The sequence below is a fragment of the Zalophus californianus genome, chromosome 10 (genome assembly GCF_009762305.2).
Source record: "Zalophus californianus isolate mZalCal1 chromosome 10, mZalCal1.pri.v2, whole genome shotgun sequence".
In the NCBI taxonomy this organism is placed as follows: domain Eukaryota; kingdom Metazoa; phylum Chordata; class Mammalia; order Carnivora; family Otariidae; genus Zalophus; species Zalophus californianus.
Window position 1 is genome coordinate 48,073,481 of NC_045604.1, and position 21,039 is coordinate 48,094,519.

General features: G+C 38.1%; 1 protein-coding gene across 6 annotated transcripts in view; it reads right to left on the reverse strand.

Moving 5' to 3' along the window:
- The window catches only part of AXDND1 (axonemal dynein light chain domain containing 1), a 103,370-nt gene that overhangs the window by 42,681 nt on the left and 39,650 nt on the right, over nt 1–21,039 (reverse strand). For all 6 annotated transcript variants that reach the window (XM_027610215.2, XM_027610214.2, XM_027610213.2 and 3 more), the window contains 7 exons: nt 14,962–15,082; nt 13,335–13,436; nt 12,094–12,257; nt 10,506–10,578; nt 8,045–8,279; nt 3,764–3,965; nt 2,857–2,950 (listed from right to left, as the gene is read on the reverse strand). In XM_027610215.2, the coding sequence (XP_027466016.1) occupies nt 2,857–2,950; nt 3,764–3,965; nt 8,045–8,279; nt 10,506–10,578; nt 12,094–12,257; nt 13,335–13,436; nt 14,962–15,082 (991 nt within the window). The remainder of the gene's footprint in view (nt 1–2,856; nt 2,951–3,763; nt 3,966–8,044; nt 8,280–10,505; nt 10,579–12,093; nt 12,258–13,334; nt 13,437–14,961; nt 15,083–21,039) is intronic.

The following is a 21,039-nucleotide window of genomic DNA, read 5'->3' on the forward strand; positions in this document are numbered from 1 at the left end:
AAGTATCATATGATCTCACTGATATGAGGAATTTAAAAAACAAGACAAAGGATCATAGGGGAAGAGAGGGAAAAATGAAACAAGATGAAACCAGAGAGGGAGACAAACCATAAAATTAATCTCAGGAAACAAACTGAGGGTTGCTGGAGTGGTGGGGGGTGGGAGGGATGGGGGGGTGCTGGGTGATGGACATTGGGGAGGGTATGTGCTATGGTGAGCGCTGTGAATTGTGTAAAACTGATGAATAACAGACCTGTACCTCTGAAACAATACATTATATGTTAAAAAACAAAAAGATAGTAGCAAGGGAAAAATGAGGGGGGGGGAATTAGAGGGGGAGACGAACCATGAGAGACTATGGACTCTGAGAAACAAACTGAGGGTTCTAAAGGGGAGAGGGGTGGGGGGATGGGTTAGCCTGGTGATGGGTATTAAGGAGGGCACGTTCTGCGTGGAGCACTGGGTGTTATACGCAAACAATGAATCATGGAACACTGCATCAAAAACTAATGATGTAATGTATGGTGACTAACATAACATAATAAAGTAAAATTAATTTAAAAAAAGCTATTCAAGGAAAAAAATGTTTACCTCATCCTGTTTCACTGTTTATATGTGTTTTATACATGTAAGTTAGGAATGACAAAGATCTTTTTGCTGATAGAGACACATGGTGAAAAGGGTTTGAAGATCAGTGTTTTAGCTTGTCAAGCAGCACAGACTAGATGGACTTACGATGTAAAAAGAAAAAAAAAAACAAAACAAAACTGAAGGTAAGAAAATGAGTCAGAAAGGAAAATGAATGGTGGGTGGAAAAAAGGCAAACTTTTTCATTTTTAAATAGTTATAGCAGTTAATATGGATATACACAGTTCCTCAAGGAATTTATAATCTTGCAAGTTTCCTACACACTTCAATTATAATATCATAATGTAGTGTTAAAATAGAGGTATATTATGGCTACTTTCTAAATAACCTTGTGTTATAAAGACTGAATTCCATAATATAAAAAAATTGAGTAAATGATTCCATGGAGATAAATACCCAACAGTAAACTGAGTATTTACCAAAGAAGGGGTTAATGTAAAAATACCATAAGACAACAGTGCTGGAATGTTCTTCCTTACTTCATTCAATAAGTATTTATTGAGTCTCATAATGTGACAATACTATGCTACCCATTTTCTTCATTTTGGTTGTCTTCCAAGTTATAGAAATTTCTCTTAAGTCTGGGGATCCCCTGGATTCATTCTTCCAGTCTTAACATATTTGCTCCTCAACTCTTGGTGTCTATGTTTACAACATGTTCATAGACTGTGCTACAATGTAATGCTTCGTAAATAGAATTCCCATATAACATCACAGTCTTTGCCTTTCAAATTCCTTTTTTTAAAAAAAGATTTTATTTATTTATTTGAGAGAGAGAGAGAGAGCATGAGTGGGGGTAGGAGGCAGAGGGAGAAGCAGACTCCCCACCAAGCAGGGAGCCAGTCACAGGGGTCCATCCCAGGACCCTGGGATCATGACCTGAGCTGAAGGCAGCCGCTTAACCAACTGAGCCACCCAGGCACTCCTCAAATTCCTAATTTAAGCAATATTTAAGTGAATTAAGTTCATTTTACCAATTTTATAAGATCAAATATTTGCATACTAAGTTTAATTATAATACGAGATTCCTGTGTAAATCTAGATTATAATTAAGACTAGGTAGTAGGAGTAAATGTAGTAAACTATGCCTTTGGAAATTATTATTTCATGTTGTGCTGGTTAAGAAGTCCACAGGTTGGGCGCCTGGGTGGCTCAGTTGGTTAAGCAACTGCCTTCGGCTCAGGTCATGATCCTGGAGTCCCCGGATCGAGTCCCACATCGGGCTCCCTGCTCAGCAGGGAGTCTGCTTCTCCCTCTGATCCTCCGCCCTCTCGTGCTCGCTATCTCTCATTCTCTCTCTCTCAAATAAATAAATAAAATCTTTAAAAAAAAAAAAAAAGTCCACAGGTTCAGGGGCGCCTGGGTAGGTCAATTGGTTGACCGTCCGGCTCTTGATTTTGGCTCAGGGCATGATCTCAGGGCTATGAGATCCATCCCCACATCTGGTTCTGTGCTCAGCGGGGAGTCTGCTTGAGATTCTCTCTCCCTCTCCCTCTGCCCCTCCCCCTGCTCATGTGTGTGCTCTCTCTCTAAAATAAATAAATAAATCTTAAAAAAAAAAGTTCACCGGTTCAGTTCTTCAGAATTGAGGAACAATTCTATTTGTTCTAAAAATTATAGACTAATAATATTGTGGCATCTTGTCTTTCTTCCTAATATCATGTTTCTGTCATCCTTCAGCCAGGCAGGAGCACCAACATAAATCCTTAAAATGTTCACATTCCAGAGTAATACTATTAAGGGGGAAAAAATCAGTATACTGAGTAAAGAGCAAAGATGATAATTAGAACTCGAAACTTTTGATCATCTCTGAAACTTCATTCCAAATGCAGGAACATACTACATTTAAAAAATCCCTGCAGGGCGCCTGGGTGGCTCAGTTGGTTAAACAACTGCCCTCAGCTCAGGTCATGATCCTGGGGTCCTGGGATCAAGTCCCACATCGGGCTCCCTGCTCAGCGGGGAGGCTGCTTCTCCCTCTCCCTCCGCCTGCCACTCCCCCTGCTTGTGCTCTCTCTCATTGTCAAATAAATAAATAAAATCTTTAAAAAAAAAATCCCTGCAAATCATGAGTAATTTTATCACAAAAGTTCCCATTTTGCCCTCCTAACCTCCTGCTTCAGCTGGATGGGCATGACCTAGTCTTTCCTTGAAGAAAACTCCCAGCCAAGGCAAAATATAATTTCACAAACCCCTACAAGTACATACATGGCGCTGAAGTTCAATGTTACCATTGTTAATCTCATTGCTTATCTTCAAAAGCCATTGTTGAATCATGTTAAATATTTGTGCTTGGAGTACCCTGAAGGAAAAAAATCAAGTAAAATAAATATAAGATATACTTAGAGTGTAAAAGTCTATCAGCTAAAAGAAAGGATTTTATTTGGCGGGGCCTAGGAAATGTAGGTGTTGACAACTATTTGAGAATTCAGGGAAAGGGAAATCAAAGCCCTGAATTACCTGGTAGGATGGCTTACTATCACAGCCTTCCTAACCCTGGGCCAGTAGCAACTGGCCGGATGCACTTTGAAAAACGTAGATCTTACCTTCAGTGCTAGCTCTCTATTGTAAAAACTCACACTCATACCCTTTACATTCACTTCTAGGCAGTGAGAACACGAAGTGAGAAGAATGAATTTTAAAATTCTCAAGAGATCAATTTCCAACATGAGAGTGTGAGGAGCAAAGTTGATCCACCCTCCCAGTGAAGCTGGTGAGAATTATTTTTAAAAACAAAACAAAACCAAAACACTGAAAGCCTCTAGAAACGTCCTAAGGACAAAGAGCAACTGAAAAAAACGTGTCTTCAAGACAATCTATGAAAATTCAGTAAGAAAGGCAAGAGCCTATGGTATTTAAAAACAAGACTATCCCCCCTCTTTCCGCTGTCAGCTCAGTGAGGCAGAAACTCCACTCTAGACTGCTGCAGACAAGAACACAGAACTCCCTCCCTCACCCTCCAGCTCCCAGTCAGAGGGCTTTCTTCCTGGGAGGCACAGGAATTCCAAGGCTTCTTATGTGACCCCAGTTGCCTGTTGCTGAGGCTAGGTACTAGGAAAATGCAGCTGAGAAGTGGGGATTCCCTTCCATCCAGCAGAAAGCTGTGGGAACTTACGAGCCAGAATCCACATCCATATACTGAGGAACGGTACCAATAATGTTTATTGATGCATCCAACTGAGATTTCATTTCATTAACTTTTTCATTAACTCCTTCCCATTCTTCATGAAGCATTTCAGGAAACTCCAGGACATTTGCCAACTTGAAAGAACAGAATTCTAGAGAACTAACCAAACTTGGAATAATCTTAGAGATACCTAGAAAAGTGAGAAAAGTACTAGCTTTTAAAAGTATTCGTAAGTCTACCATTGCAATAATAAATTACAAAAATACTACAGGATAGGGGCATATCTTCTTTTCTTCTTTTTATTATCCTACAGTTTAGGCCCTAGCAGAGACTCTTACAAAGAATAGTTCTTAAACAAATGTTTAGTGAATAAACACGGGGCAGTCAGTGCTGTTCTGACTGATGGACTATTTCTTTTTTTTTTTTTTTTAAGATTTTATTTATTTGACAGAGAGAGATAGTGAGAGCAGGAACACAAGCAGGGGGAGGGGGAGAGGGAGAAGCAGGCTTCCCACGGAGCGGGGAGCCCAATGTGGGACTCGATCCCAGGACCCTGGGATCATGACCTGAGCCAAAGGCAGACGCTTAACGACTGAGCCACCTAGGCGCCCTAGACTATTTATTTCTTTGAAGACAGTTTATATCCTTAAGTTTCTTTTCTTCTCAGTTGAGAATCAAATACATTAAACTCAGAAACTACAAATTACAGTTTTCTATAATAGGCATTAATTCACTTAGTCATTCTGTTAAGAAGACAATGATGATAAACAGCTTCTTTGTGATTATAGGATAGTTGATAACAGAAATGAGAATAGTCTAGTATTTGAGTCATTTTTTTAGGTCATTGTTCAGGTTTTCATGAAACTTATAGTTTTGGTCTGAACAAGGATTGAGTCTGGATCCCAATCTTTGACCGATTCACTGTGAAAATATTGGCAAATTACCCCCTCTATATCTTTGTCTTATCTCATTTGCAAAATAAGAGATGCAATGCTCCCATCTTAAGGGTGCCTGGGTGGCCCAGTCGGTTAAGCATCTGCCTTCAGCTCAGGTCATGATCCCAGGGTCCTGGGATACAGTCCCACATTAGGCTCTCTGCTCAGCGGGGAGCCTGCTTCTCCCCTCTCCCTTTCACTCTCCCTCTGTGTTTTCCCTCTCTCTCTCTCTCTCTCAAATAAATAAATAAATAAAACCTTTAAAAAAAAGAAAAGAAATGCTCCCACCTTAGAGATTTATAAAGAGGAATAGTTAAAAAGCAAACTTTTTCTTGTCCTTGATGAAAATATTTTACTGCCTTCATCAGTAAACTTTGATCTCTTATGAGTATTCAAACTGATCTGTTAATTTCACTATCATTCATCATTTTGACTTACTCATTTATTTTAAACCATTTACTACTTCATTTTTTTCTCTACGCACTATATATTCTCATGGGGAAGTATAGCATCTTATCTCTAACTACATTACTGAGGCTATAGATAATTAAGATTGTGTTTTCCCAATGGAAGTAGTTTTATATTGAACAACAGTGCCAGTCAATGAACCAGGGGTGCCTAAACACTTTACTGGGAAGGATTCTTTTTTTTTTTTAATTTTAAGTAGGCTCCATGCCCAACATGGGCTTGAACTCATGATCCAGAGATCAAGAGTCACATGCTCTACTGACTGAGCCAGCTAGTCAACCTAGATGGGAAGGATTCTTAAGTAACACATGTTGCAGTGAGTAAAGTCATCATTCTCATGAAATATAGTATCATCCAGAGTCTCAAATTATCTCTAGAGTTTCTCACACACAATGTCCAACATCAAGAAACAGTCAAGAATATGAAAAGAATTGACTCTTATGAGTCAAGACAAAATACAGACAATAAAAAAAAAAGACTGATAGGAGAACCAGATAGTACCAAATTATCAGGCATGGACTTTACAATTAACTGTGAGCAGAACAGAAAGCCAAGAAGTACACCCACGCTTATATGGTCAATTAATCTATGACAAAGGAGGCAAGTATATATGATGGGGAAAAGACAGTCTCTTTGATAAATGGTGCTGGGAAAACTGGACAGCTGCATGCAAAAGAATGAAATTGGACTGTCTTACACCATGCACAAAAATAAATACAAAATGGATTAAAGAATAAATGTAAGACCTGAAACCATAAAACTCCTAGAAGAAAACAGGGAGTAATCTACTACAAAGCAACAGTAATCAAGACAGTTGGTATTGGCACAAGGACAGACATCCAGATCAATGGAATAGAATTCAAAATCTAGAAATAAACCCATACATCTATGGTCAACTAATTTTTGACAAAGTGTCAAAGACCACTAAATGTGGAAAATATGGTCTTTTTAACAAATGGTAGTGGGATAACTGGATACCCACATGCAAAAGAAGCCTTTACCTCACACTATATACAAAAATTAACTCAAAATGGTCAAATACCATAATATAAGAGCAAAAACTACAAAACTCTTAGATGAACACATAAGGGTAAACTTCATGACTTTAAATTTGGCAAAGGATTCAAAGACATGGCACTGAAAGCACAAACAAAAAAAAGAAAAACTAGATAAATTGGACTTCATCAAAATTTAAAATTTTGCACTGCAAAGGACACCATCAAAAAAATGAAAAAACAGCCCACAGATTAAGAGAAAATATTTACAGTTCATATATCTGAAAAAACACTTGTATCTAGAGTATATAAAGAACTCTAACAACTCAATAGCAGAAAGACAAAAACCCCAATTAAAACATGGACAAAGGATCTGAATAGACATTTCTCCAAAGAAGACAGACAAATGGCTAGTAAGCCTTAAAAAGATGCTCAACATCAGTAGTCATCAGAAAAACATGAATCAAAATCAAAAGTCAGATAACAAGTGATGGCAAGGATGTGGAAAAATCAGAGCCCTCATACACTGGGAGTGGGTATTTAAAATGATCCAGCCTTGGGGCACCTGGGTGGCTCAGTCGTTAAGTGTCTGCCTTTGGCTCAGTTCATGATCCAGGGTCCTGGGATCGAGCCCTGCATCGGGCTCCCTGCTTCTCCCTCTCCCATTCCCCCCTGCTTGTGTTCCCTCTCTTGCTGTGTCTCTCTCTCTCTCTGTCAAATAAATAAATATCTTTTAAAAAATAAAAATAAAATGATCTGGCCTGGGATGCCCGGGTGGCTCAGTCGTTAAGCGTCTGCCTCTGGCTCGGGTCATGATCCTGGAGTCCCGGGATCAAGTCCCACATCGGGCTCCCTGCTCAGCAGAAAGTCGGCTTCTCCCTCTAACCCTTCCCCCTCTCGTGCTCTCTTTCTGTCTCTCTCTCTCATTCTCTCACTCACAAATAAAAAAATAAAATCTTAAAAAAAAAAAAAAGCATCTGCCTTCAGCGCAAGTCATGACCCCAGGGTCCTGGGATTGAGCCCCAAGTCACGCTCCCTGCTCTGCTTCTCCCTCTCCTCTGCCCCTCCCTATGCTTATGCGAGTGCACGCTCTCTCTCTCTCTCTCTCTCAAATAAAAAAAAAAAGTGGAAGCAACACAAATGTCAGCAATGGATGAAATGATAAACAAAATGCAATATACACATACAATGGAATATTATTCAGTCATAAAGATTAATAGAGCACTGACAAATGCTAAAACATAGGTGAACCTTTAAAACGTTATGCTAAGTGAAAGAAGACAGTCATAAAACGTCATATATTACATAATTCCATTCATATGAAAGTCCAGACTAGAGAAATCTACAGAAAAAGAAAGTCCGGAATGGGAGGACAAAAGGGCTATAGCTAATGGGTACAGTGTTTCTTTTGAGGTTCATTTTGATGAAAATATTCTAAAATTGACTGTGGTAATGGTGGCACAAATCTGTGAATGTACTAATAATCATCAAATTATATACTTTAAACGTGGAATTATAGTGCATACGAATTATATCTCAAAAAAGCAGTGCTCAGGGACGCCTGGGTGGTTCAGCTGGTTAAGCGGCTGCCTTCAGCTCAGGTCATGATCCTAAGGTCCTGGGATTGAGCCCCACATGGGGCTCCTTGCTCAGCGGGGAGCCTGCTTCTTCCTCTGCCTGCCACTCCCCCTGCTTGTGCTCTCTCTCTCTTTTTTTAAAAAAAAAAAGCAGTGCTCAATGCTTTATTTTGCTTGATTTTTAAAACCATATGTAACATTATTTAGATTTTAAATATTAATTGTATTACAAATAATAGTCACCATTAAAATGCTTTATAATGTCAAGCAACATATCATTGTTTTTTTTCTTACCATTATCCCCACTTATTCTTATCTCAAATTCTTTGTAGAGTCTTCCTATGGTTTTCACAATTTCCTTCATGTGCTCTTGCTCTGGTGGCATCTCCCCCTCCATACTTTTATGGCGATTCAATATCCCAAACCCAACATCTGTCCAGTTTTCTTGTAAATGTTTAATAATCTTCAGAGAATCATATTTTGACACTAGAAAATCCCCAGTATACTTGTCTTTATCTTCATTCAACATCTAGAGAATGAAAGGGGGTGAGGAAATTAGATTATTCACTAATGATTTCATCAAAGTCTACCCAGATCCTTATTTCCCAATGACTGCCAATTATTTTAGTTATATGCCCTATTATTATTTGTTCATACAATTTTTTTCATGTGACATAATTTTATTTTCAAAATTAAAGTGGGGGCACCTGGGTGGCTCAGTTGGTTAAGTGTCTGCCTTCGGCTCAGGCCATGATCCCAGGGTCCTGGGGGAGCCCGCTTCTCCCACTCCCTCTGCCTGCCACTCCCCCTGCTTGTGCTCTCTATCAAATAAATAAATAAAATCTTTAAAAAAATTAAAGTGAATTTAAATTAATTATAATACCCTGTAAGATAACCCATATTTTACCAGATGAAATTAATTATATTAAATCCTATATGGGTAAAAATGAATGACAAGCAAATAAGGACCAGAGAGCTGAGCATGTTTAATTACTACCCGCTTTGGTGAGGGTATCACATATCTGTTTACATGATCCCCACTGGACTGGGAAAGTTGCTAGAATGTATAGGTTGTGTTTTATTTGTCTAGCCCAGAGTCCAAGTCCTATAACAAAGTGCAATTTATATATTTGTGACTCAGATAATGCAAACAAATCACCCATGCTTCAAAAAGAGCAATCAGTACAGGGAAGCAATGTAGCAGAGCAATTAAGGGCAAGGATTTTGGGGGTGGAGAGACCTGGACTCATTCTGACTCCACCACTTACCATTTATAGACAACTTAGGCAAGTGACTTAACATTTCTAAGCTTCCCTTTTGCATCTGTGGGACAGGGATCATAAAACCTGCAGGCGGCGGTTGCGGTGAAGAGTAAGTACCGTACTGTGTGGAAAGCACCTTCAGCCTGACAGCGTAAGAGCTTAATGAATGTGAATTATTATTATCCCTACGAAATAAAGCAGCATGATTTTTTTTCAATCTTACCTATGCCATGTCAAAATTACCAGATAAACAGTAGAGTCACTAAACCTGCTATATATAAACATGACAACAAACATCAATTCTGAGAATATTCTGCTCCCATCATTCCAAAAGACAAGAAAACAGCTTCTTGGGATCTGGAGGAGACTTCACCAGGCCGTGAGTCTGATACTCGCTTTGGAGGTATTTCTTTTTTTTTTTTAAAGATTTTATTTATTTATTTATTTGAAAGAGAGAGACACAGCGGGAGAGGGAATATAAGCAGGGGGAGTAGGAGAGGGAGAAGCAGGCTTCCCGCTGAGCAGTGATCCCAGGACCCTGGGACCATGACCTGAGCTGAAGGCAGACGCTTAACGACTGAGCCACCCAGGCACCCCTGGAGGTATTTCAATATCTTACATATCTTCCTTTGTCAGACTGCTAAGACATTATAGTAATTTGATTAATGAAAGCTATTTTCAAAGCTCAAACTCTTTTAAGAAGATGTTATTAATAAACGAAGTATAGTACACACCTACAGTGATATATTCTTCAGCCTTTGAAAGGAAGGAAATCCTGACACAGGCAACGAAACAGATGAGCCTTAAGGACATTATGCTGAAGGAAATAAGCCCATCACAAAGGGACAAATACTGTGATTCCAGACATATGATGTCTAGCATAGTCAAATTTAGAGAGACAGGAAGTAGAATGGTGGTTGCTGGGGGCTGGGGGAGAAGCGGATAGAGGGGGTTCTTGTTTCATGGGTAGAGTTTCAGTTTAAGAAGATGAAAAAATTCTGGACATGGATGGTGGTGGTGGGGGCACGACAGTGTAAATGTACTTAATGCCCCTGACCTGTACACTGAAAAATGACTAAGACCGTAAATGTGATGTTATGTATATACTGTACCACAAGTTTTTAAAGAGATGTTATGAATTTTAAAAGTCCAAGTTGTCCTTAAGACAGAAGGCAGGGACAGGAGAGGCACAAATGTCACTCATATCTGACGATTAGAGGAGAAAATCAGAACTACCCTCACTGCCACCCAAGTATCTTTTCCCAGTTTTTTTCTGGCAGCCTAACTTTATTTGCCTCAAAAATCTAAAACAGAACTGAAAATAAAATATTTAAGTGTGTTTTTAAAAGCCCTGGAATCTTGCTGTTTTCTTTGTCTTTCATAAAACGCAGTATGGCATTCTGGAAGGATGAGGTGTGACTCAGTTGTAGGTGACGAGTGGCAAGCTTACAAACAGCATTTTGATTGCCAAACGGTTTATTAGAACGTCTTACCTTTTGCCACTGCTTGAAATCTGAAATGACGGATTCGAATATATTTTCTTTACTAGGAGATGAAATGTCTTTTCTATTGGAAAGGGAAAAGGAGCAAGAGCAGGGTCTCAGAACAATGTATAAACAAAGAAAATCACGAAACTATATACTATAGAACAATATTAGGTTTCTCCCGAATGATTTTCAAACATGCCTTCCATCCTCATACGCATTCATCTTTAAATTTGCAAATATAAATATAATTTCAGGCTCCGAACAGCCCTGAGCAATCAAGTTACAGGGTCAGAGGCCATGTGAGTATTAAAAGGGTGGTCTCTGGGTCTTTGCCATCCAAAATTAGTTCATTATCTTAAGAGTAATTCTGTTGAATATAGCAGACAAAACAAGTTGTAAATAGAAGGGAAGCCTAATGAATAATTAAGACTCAACATTTAGGTCAAGAGCCCCAACTTTTGGTAAGAAAGTTTCCTTTAGGGCCGCCTGGGTGACTCAGTTGGTTGGGCAACTGCCTTTGGCTCAGGTCATGATCCCGGGGTCCTGGGATCGAGCCCCAAATCGGGCTTCCTGCTTGGCAGGAAGCCTGCTTCTCCCTCTCCCACTCCCCCTGCTTGTGTTCCCTTTCTCTCTGTCAATTAAATAAATAAATAAAATCTTAAAAAAAAAAAAAAAGAAAGTTTTCCTTTAGTATCTCTGAAGTCTCACAAGGAGAAAGCGCTTGATAAAAGGTTCTGAAGAGAAAGAGAAATGAGAACCCCTGCCCCACCTGAGCTCCCCTCCCAGCCAAGAGTCAACAAACAGTAGAAACAGGGATGGCAGCAGCCAACAGCTTGGATATGTACCAGCTTCAGCTTCCAGAACTTCCAACTCTGCTAACTCAGAAACCTTAGAGGATCTGAAAAACCGAAACCATTGTCCTCAATTTGAAATGGAAATGGTACCTAAACATGTTTCCTCAACAGACAAATCATCTTAAAGTAATTTGAAAAACTTAGAAATCACTGAAATCACTGAATCAAGCCTGCATTCAAAGTCCAGATTCCCACTAACTTTGGCTGCGATTTAATCATCCCACCTGACTTAACTACTTTATAGGCAGCTTGTCCACTGTCAGATTTCTCTAATTGTTACAAAGTATAATATCCAATCCAAATCAATCACCTTATAATGGCCACCCATTGATTCTATTTCTCTGCATATGCACTATGTTACAGAATCTGCGATGGGTCTAGATATTCAGGGCCTCCAGTAATAATGACATAAGTTGACGTGATTTTAAAAAGAGAGAAGAAGAAGAAGAAGAGAAAAGAAGAGGAGAGGAGAGAAAAGTAAAACAACTGAACAGAATGGAGGTAGCAGCAGATGGGTAGAAGGAGCAGGATGGACCACAGAGATGGTTAGCACCAGAAACCACAAAACCACTCAAACCCCTAGCAGGACTGCAGCCTCGAAAGGGCTGTTAGTTGCCCGACCAAATCAATGTTAGAGTCACCACAAGAGAAAAGACGGGCAGAGAAAACGAGAGAAAGAATTGGATTGAGTTATCAGACATGACACAGTATAATCAAAAACAAGATTCTTGCAGACCCACCCATCATTTCTGAAGAACTCCTGCCATGTGATAAGACCATCCTTAATAGTTTGTAATTTCTCCCTTGTGGACTCTTCATTTTGTTCCACTTCCTTTTTAAATCTATTCATTGAGCTTCGCCATTTCTGTGTCAACTTCTGCAATAGTGCAAGGTCTGCAGTGTCCTAGATAATATGCATGGAATCAAACCACTCATTCACTTATTCACATAACAAATACTTATTAACATACACTAATAATATTAATTAGTGTATTAATATCGTAATACTAGAGACGTCCATAGAAAATGGATCAAAATTGAGAAGATATTCCTCTTTCAAAATATCGTCAGTAACACCACACAGTTCCTTTGCTGGTGAATTTTCCATGGTACATAAAATATTGGAGACAAGATATTTTTCCTTTGCAACATGAGCCCAATTTCCCCACAGGACTTTCATGGGAGGTAGTGTGGTACATTGGAAAGAACAGGAATTTCAAAGCCAAACAAAACCAAATGTGAATCCTAGCCAATTATTGGCTATGTAACCTTACAGGATGTTATTTAATTTATTGGGATTAATTTTTCTTATCTACAAAATAAAGACCCTAATATATTTCTCACAGAATTGCTATACGAATGAAATGAGGGATGCCTGGGTGGCTCAGCCATTAAGCGTCTGCCTTTGGCTCAGGTCACGATCCCAGGGTCCTGGGATCGAGTCCCACATCGGGCTCCTTGCTCAGCAGGGAGCCTGCTTCTCCCTCTCCTGCTCTGCCTGCTGCTCCCCGGCTTGTGCTCGCACTCTCTGACAAATAAATAAATAAAATCTTGAAAAAAAAAGTAAGAAATGACTAGTGTAAATGGTACGACTCTAGAAACACACTAAATGCCACTTCTCTCCTTTTCAACCAAGTGTGCTCATTGAATTTTTGCATAAAATTGCATAAAATGCAACAAGAATACCACTATTTCAATGAACATAGCTACTTACATTTTTTTAATTTAAATACTAACAAATAGAATAAGTCTATAAATAACATTTGCAGTATTATTAACTTAAATTGCTTAATTGCTTTAATTAGGCTAGAAGACAAATATAAAGAAGAGCATTTATTCACATTTCCTTAGATTTTTCATTCCACTCACAATAAAGCACAAATACAAAACTATATTTAAAATTTATAAACTTAGCAAAGCCTTCTTAAACCCTCAAAGGCTAGAGTCTCTTTTCTCATAACATAAGTAAATTGAGCTTTACCTTGGTTGACAGCAGTATGATGAAATGCTTAGCATATTTATTCCAACCTTTTTCATTGAGGTAAAGTCTTTTAGCCAATATGACTCCATTTTTTTCAATTACCTAGTTGAAGAAAGTACTAAAATGAGGAATCTAAGACATTAATAAACCCCTGTGATTTATTAAACCCTAACCAATTTCAAATATTAATTTTTCATTGAATCATTAATTCAATCACAATTTCTTGTTTAAATCATGAGCTAATTTGAATCATAAACTCATATTTTCTAAACCTCCTAAATTGGAATCTAACTGAAGTATATAGTAGAGGTTCTCAAGCAACCTGATCTCAAAATCCCTTTATACTCTTAAAAATTAGTGAAGACTCCAAAGAACTTTCATTTATATGCATTAAATCTATTCAATAGTCACTGTATTGAAACTTAAAACTGAAATTATTTAAAATATGTATTTGTTAATTCACTTAAACATAACAATAAATCCATTATACATTAACATAAATGGTATTTTTATGCACTCATGTGCAAATGAGAGTGAAAAAAGGCAAATAACATCTTAATATGGAAAGGTGAAACTAGTTTTCACCTCATGAAAGGGTCTCATGTATCCCCAGGGGGTCCTTGGACCATACTTTGAGAACCACTGGTATATTAAATCAATTATACAGTCATTCAGTGAACGACTGTTCTAGACACTGTGCATATTGCCATGAACAAAAGAGACAGTCTCTTTGTTAGGGAGGTGACATTCTAGCTGTCATTCATTTCCTGTTGGAAGGGCCTTTAGAGATGAGCTAACACAAAGCCTCCACCAATTCAAGGTATTTTTCCACAGAAACCACAAGGGCTCAGTTCTCTATTGTTTAAATACTTCTAGAATGAAGAAACTCACTTGTCTTCTTATTCCGACTGAACAGGCCTAGCTCTAAAAATATACATTTACTGTCATGATTGTTTCCTCTTGACATGTCATTTTAAAATTCTGCATCAGGATGAAACATTATATCCTAGATGAGATCTGACTATTCCAGAGGAAAATGAGACAGAAGTTTGAATCTGTTGAGGGTCATAATTTGCTGTTAATACTTAATAAACACCAAGTCCCAGGTGAGAGAATAGGCAACCAACCAGCAAACATTTCAAAAACAATAGAATATTGTGGGACTATGATATTTCCCTAAAGTATTACATTAGTGGCCCACAGATTGCCATATTTTAACTCTTTTGTCATCTTAGATGTCAAGGTAATAGAACCAAAGTCATATAATCCTAATATGGTTACACTGTGTGAAAAAATACAAACAATTTTTCCTAGTTCATTATTAGTATAAATTAAAGTTGAAAGTTTTAACACGTTCACAAACAATAGAAAAAGAATTCTTGCTCATACTTTATAGATTCTGGTGAGAAAAAGAGCCCTTAACTGGGCAATAGAGAAGTACTTAATAGAGAAGAAACAAAAGAAAAAAATGTAACTTTCCTTTTTCAAGGCCCATAATAGCTACATTATTCATAAATTAAATATACATCCTCATTTTTAAAATTTTTGTCTAGATTACTGAAAATTGTAAAACAAAATTTTATTCAGTCAAAAAAGAAGTCTGAGTTATGATTCCAGATGAGCCAACCTTTAGGGCCAATTCATATGTGGCTGAGCTCCAGAGATCTCTCTCTGCCATTAACTGTTTAATATCACTCTCCATCCTTCCTCTTTGCAATGTGTATAAGTCATGGTATTCTTCTACAATCCTAAAAGAAAAATTAAAAAGTATATACAGACTTTGTTTTTGAGAAGTCACACTTATTAGATAATTGTTATGATACGGGACATTTAAAAACAAGTTTGTTCTAAGATAGGCAGTTTGTTCTTTTAAAATTCATCATAAAGTAATTATGGCATAATTGCTGGTACCCAGTGAAATAGAAGAAAAAATAGTCACATTTCATTTATAAATCTTACAAAAGTCTTAAAGTAAAAAATTCAATATGTTGTTCCTTGCTCTAAATGCTTTTCTTCATATTGTTTATTCACTAGGAATTTTCACAACATGGTATTGCCATAGAATAACAGCAGTATATCTAATTTTAAAAATCTGAATACAAAATAGGATTCTTTATTAAAGACACAAAGCCCAGTAATTATGAGCCACTATACTTTTAAATTATATATAATTAATATGATTTAAAGAAATTCTCTACCAACCAACTAAAAGATTAAGTATAATCAAGTAAGTACCTTTTTCTTAACTACCTTTTCTTCATGTTTATCAGAACATACCTTTTCCTTCCAACTTAAACTGAAGCTTAGAATTAAATTAGAATTAAAAGTGCTTCTGAGATTGAATACAAACAAAGAAGTTGTAAAGGGGTAGCATTTCACAAGCCATTTGAAACACCTCCTCCCAAGGAATATTAACTTTGCTACAAGAATTAAAGGCCCATTACAGGAATTCAGCAAAGTGGCAGGATATAAAATCAATGCACAGAAATCAGTTGCACTTCTATACACTAAAAATGAGACAGAAGAAAGAAAAATTAAGGAGTGGATCCCATTTACAATTGCACCAAAAACCATAAGATACCTAGGAATAAACCTCACCAAAGAGGCAAAGGATCTGTACTCAGAAAACTATAGAATACTCATGAAAGAAATTGAGAAAGACACAAAGAAATGGAAAAACGTTCCATGCTCATGGATTGGAAGAACAAATATTGTGGGTTTTTTTTTTTAAGATTTTATTTATTTATTTGAGAGAGAGAGAGAGAGAGCATGCACACAAGCATAAGCAGGGGACGCGGGGGTGGGGAGAGGCAGAGGGAGAAGCAGACTCCCTGCTGACCAGGGAGCCTGACATGGGGCTCGATCCCAGGACCCAGGGATCATGACCTGAGCCGAAGGCAGACACTTAACCAACTGAGCCACCCAGGTGCCCCAAGAACAAATATTGTTAAAATGTCTATGCTTCCCAGAGCAATCTATACATTCAATGCAATCCCTATTAAAAATACCATCAAGTTTTTTTCACAGAGCTGGAACAAATAATCGTAAAATTTGTATGGAACCAGAAAAGACCCCGAATAGCCAAAGGAATGTTGAAAAAGAAAACCAAAGCTGGCTGCATCACAATTCTGGACTTCAAGCTCTATTACAAAGTTGTAATCATCAAGACAGTATGGTACTGGCACAAAAACAGACACATAGATCAGTGGAACAGAATAGAGAGCCCACAAATGGACCCTCAACTCTATGGTCAACTCATCTTTGACAAAGCAGGAAAGACTATCCAATGGGAAAAAGACAGTCTCTTCAACAAATGGTGTTGGGAAAACTGGACAGCCACATACAGGAGAATGAAACTGAACCATTTCCTTACACCATACACAAAAATAGACTCAAAATGGATGAAAGACCTAAATGTGAGACAGGAATCCATCAAAATCCTTGAGGAGAACACAGGCAGCAACCTCTGTGACCTTGGCCACAGCAACTTCTTGCTAGATGTGTCTCCAAAGGCAAGAGAAACAAAGGCAAAAATGAACTATTGGTACTTCATCAAGATAAAAAGCTTTTGTACGGCAAAGGAAACAGTTGACAAAATCAAGCCAACTGACAGAATGGGAGAAAATATTTGCAAATGTCTTATCAAATAAAGGGCTAGTATCCGAAATCCATAAAGAACTTACCAAACTCAACACCCAAAGAACAAATAATCCAGTCAAGAAATGGGCAGAAGACATGACCAGAAATTTCTCCAAAGAAGACATCGAAATGGCCAACAGACACATGAAAAAATGCCCAACATTGCTCGGCATCAGGGAAATACTAATCAAAACCACAATGAGATACCACCTCACACTAGTTAGAATGGCTAAAATGAACAATTCAGGAAACCACAAACATTGGTGAGGATGCTGAGAAAGGGGAACTCTCCTACACCGTTGGTGGGAATGCAAGCTGGTACAGCCACTCTGGAAAACAGTATGGAGGTTCCTCAAAAAGTTGAAAATAGAGCTACCCTATGACCCAGCAATTGTACTACTGGGTATTTACCCCGAAGATACAAATGTAGTGATCCGGAGGGGCACCTGCATTCCAATGTTTATAGCAGCAATGTCCACAATAGCCAAACTGTGGAAAGAGCCCAGATGTCCACTGACAGATGAATGGATAAAAAAGATGTGGTATATATGTATATATACAATGGAATATTATGCAGCCATTAAAAAATGAAATCTTGCCATATGCAACAACATAGATGGAACTAGAGGGTATTATGTTAAGCGAAATAAGTCAATCAGAGAAAGACAATTATCCTGTGATTTCACTCATATGTGGAATTTGAGAAACAAAACAAAGAAGCATAGAGGAAGGAAGGGAAAAATAAAACAAGATGAAACCGGAGAGGGAGACAAACCTTAAGGGACTCTAAATCATAGGAAACAAACTGAGGGTTGCAGGAGGGGAGTGTTTGTGGGGATAGGGTAACTGGGTGATGGACATTAAGGAGGTCGTGTGATGTAATGAGCACTGGCTGTTATAAACAACTGATGAATCACTGAACTCTATCTCTGAAACTAATAATATACTATACATTAAATAATTGTATTTAAATAAATAAATATATATACATATATATATATATATTTTTTTTTTTTTAAAAGAATTAAAGGCCGGTGACATAGAATTCTTCTAATTTTGGTGAAAGCCAAGAGCCACCAGTGTCAGTTCTCGAAAGCCTTCTTTTTGGAGACTTCCACTTATCCAGAGTAACTAATAAAAATTAATCATCCGAGGTGTCACATAGGTGAATACACATATGAAAATTCAACAAGTTATATACCCTTACAATTTGTGCACATTACTACCTGAAAGTTAGACGCTTATTTTTTTTTTCAGGTAGGCTCCACACCCATCATAGAGCCCAATGCAGGACCTGAACTCACAACCCCAAGATCAATACCTAAGCTGAGATCAAGAGTTGGACACTTAACTGACTGAGCCACCCAGGCACCCCAGACAGTGATTTTAAAAAGAGAATTAATGATCCTTGTTTATAATAGCAAAAGAAAAAAATTCAGAAATAACCTCATGCTCCATAATAAGGGATTGGTCACATAAAATATATGATATAGCTCTATGATGAAAATGCTCTGCAACTAATTAAAGATCTTGTTGTTGTTAATATTTTGGTACATGGGAAAATTTTTCATGTTTGTAACATGAGATAACCCAAATGGTAAAATTATATATTCGGTTTGATCTCATTTATATAAAAAATACATAGAAGTCAATAAAAGAAAAATATATGAAAATACTAATAGTGTTTACCTCTGAGAGAAAGAATTATGGGTGCTCTTTTTTTCCTTACTTGTTTCTATTTTCCTAATTTTCAATAAATAATCAGTTATTATTTTAAAAAGTATTAATAAAAATTTCTAATCACACACACACACACACAAAACCCATCCTACTTCAGACCTTCTCCATTTCCTTCCCTTTCTCTCTGGCTTTAGATGTTCTTATAATGGACATTAGCACAAAAGAAGTTCTAACTTATTTTTAATAAATTCATTCAACAAATATCTGTTTAGTGCCTACAATATGCCAGGTACTATTCAAAACAAAACAAAACAAAACTTTGCCCTTATAAAGTTTAGTTACAAGATAATCAACAAATAAAAAAGTAAAACATACTAAGTAGTGGTAGTGCAATAGATAAAAATCATCAGGGAAAGGGGATTGAGAGCACAAAATCTATTGTGTTTTAAATGGAGGGGGATGAGCAAAGGTCCAAAGGAAGGAGGGAGGAGGCTAGCAGCTCTCTGGGGGCGGGGAAGGGGAAGAGGATTCCAGGCCCCAAGTGGGAGCCTGTCTGGTATGTTCAAGGAACAGCACAAAGGCCGCAAGTCTGAAGAAAGTAGAAGTCAGAGAAATCCTGGTAGGATGAGTCTTGCAAACCATTTTTTTAAAAACACGGCCCTTTATTCTAAGATGGGGAGCTACTACAGAATTTTGAGCAGAGAAATGACATTACTGGAATCAAATTTTAATAGATCATACTGAAACCACATAGAACTGTAAAGACAGATGGAAATTAAGATGGACATACAATGTTTCAGCAAGGTTTGACTCTTAAGTTGAACAAATTTTTCTCTTCCTCATTCTTGAAGCCCCCTCCCCCAATCACTTGTGCTTCGGTGGGATCCTCTGTTCCAGGACCTTGGTATAGATGTTGATACCTAGTAACCAGACTCATGGCCGGCACAAGCACCAGTCACGAGACCACCTTGAAGACATGAGGAACATGGCTGGCAGCACATACCGGATTCCTAGTGAAACCGCCCAGAACCTGCATTTTCCTATAAAACCTCTCAGCCTTTTACCCGGGGCAGGTCTGCAGTTTTGAAGGCATTAGCCTGCTCCGGCCTCCTTTGCTTGGCAAAATAATAAAACTATTGTTCCTCTTTATCCCCAAACTCGGTCTTCATGTCGTATTTTGGCTCCGGAGCCCAGAGGTCGGTTTTCGACAACAATCTTGGCTGGTGTGTAGACAACAGCCTACGCGGTGTACACGCAGAAGTAAAAAGGTGATTCCGAGGTTACCGCAACACCGCAGCCAAGAGATGCAGATGGCAGGACAGAAGTGGGGAGGACTCGGCATATGTAGTGAAAGGTGACTGACTCTGCCACGGAGAAAGGTGAGATGTGAGAGAAAGAAAGGGATTAAGAATTAACATAATAAAAAATTGAAAAAAAAAAGGACTCCAAGAGTTTTGGCCCCAGAAACTGGAAGGATGGAGTTGCCGTTAACTGAAATAAGATGAGTGTGGGAGGAGTAGTTTTGGGGAAAAGAACAGGAATTCAGTTTGGGAATGTTAGGCAGCTAAGTAGAAGTGTTGAGGCCGTGGAATATGTAAGTCTGGAATTCAAAAAGAAGATTGAAACTGGGCGTACAAATTTGTGGAGAAGGGCGTAGATACATATTTGTGAGCTGAGAGTATACAGGTTGATGACATTGAAAGCCAGGAAACAAGAGATTTAGTCAGTGAATATAGATACAGAAAAGATCCATGGAATGCACACTCTACCATTTAGAAATTGGTGAAATGAAAAGGAATCTGCAAGGGATATCAGTAAGAAAGAGCAGATAGTAAAGGAGGAGGAAACTAAGAGAGTGTGATATACTGAAAGACATTGCTTCATGCAAGAGCAAGTGATGAGTTCTGATAAATGCTGCGGGTAAGTCAAGTTAAAGGAGAATTGAGAAGCAACCTTTAGATTTAGCAACATGAAAGTCACTGGTGACTTTGACAAGTGCACTTTGGTGGGGTGGGGGTACTGAAAGCCTGATTGGAGTGGGTTCAAGTGACAAAGAGAGGACCAGGAGTAGACACTGAATATGACAACTTTTTGAAGATTACTATAAGCAGCAGGGGCGGGGAGGAAATGGGGCCATAGCTAGAAGGGGATACGCATGTGGTCCTAGGAGACTTAGGAGTCTTTTGTTTTTTGGCTGTTGTTTTTGAGATGGGAGTACTTACAACATACTTGTATACTAATGGGACTAATCAGGAAAAGAGGGAAAAATTAATGATATGGGAGAAAGAGGGAATATTTGCTGAAAATAACTTGAGTAGGTATGAGGTGATGGAATAGTATACAAATGGGAAGATTGGCCTCAGAAAGAAAGAGACAATTGGTCCAC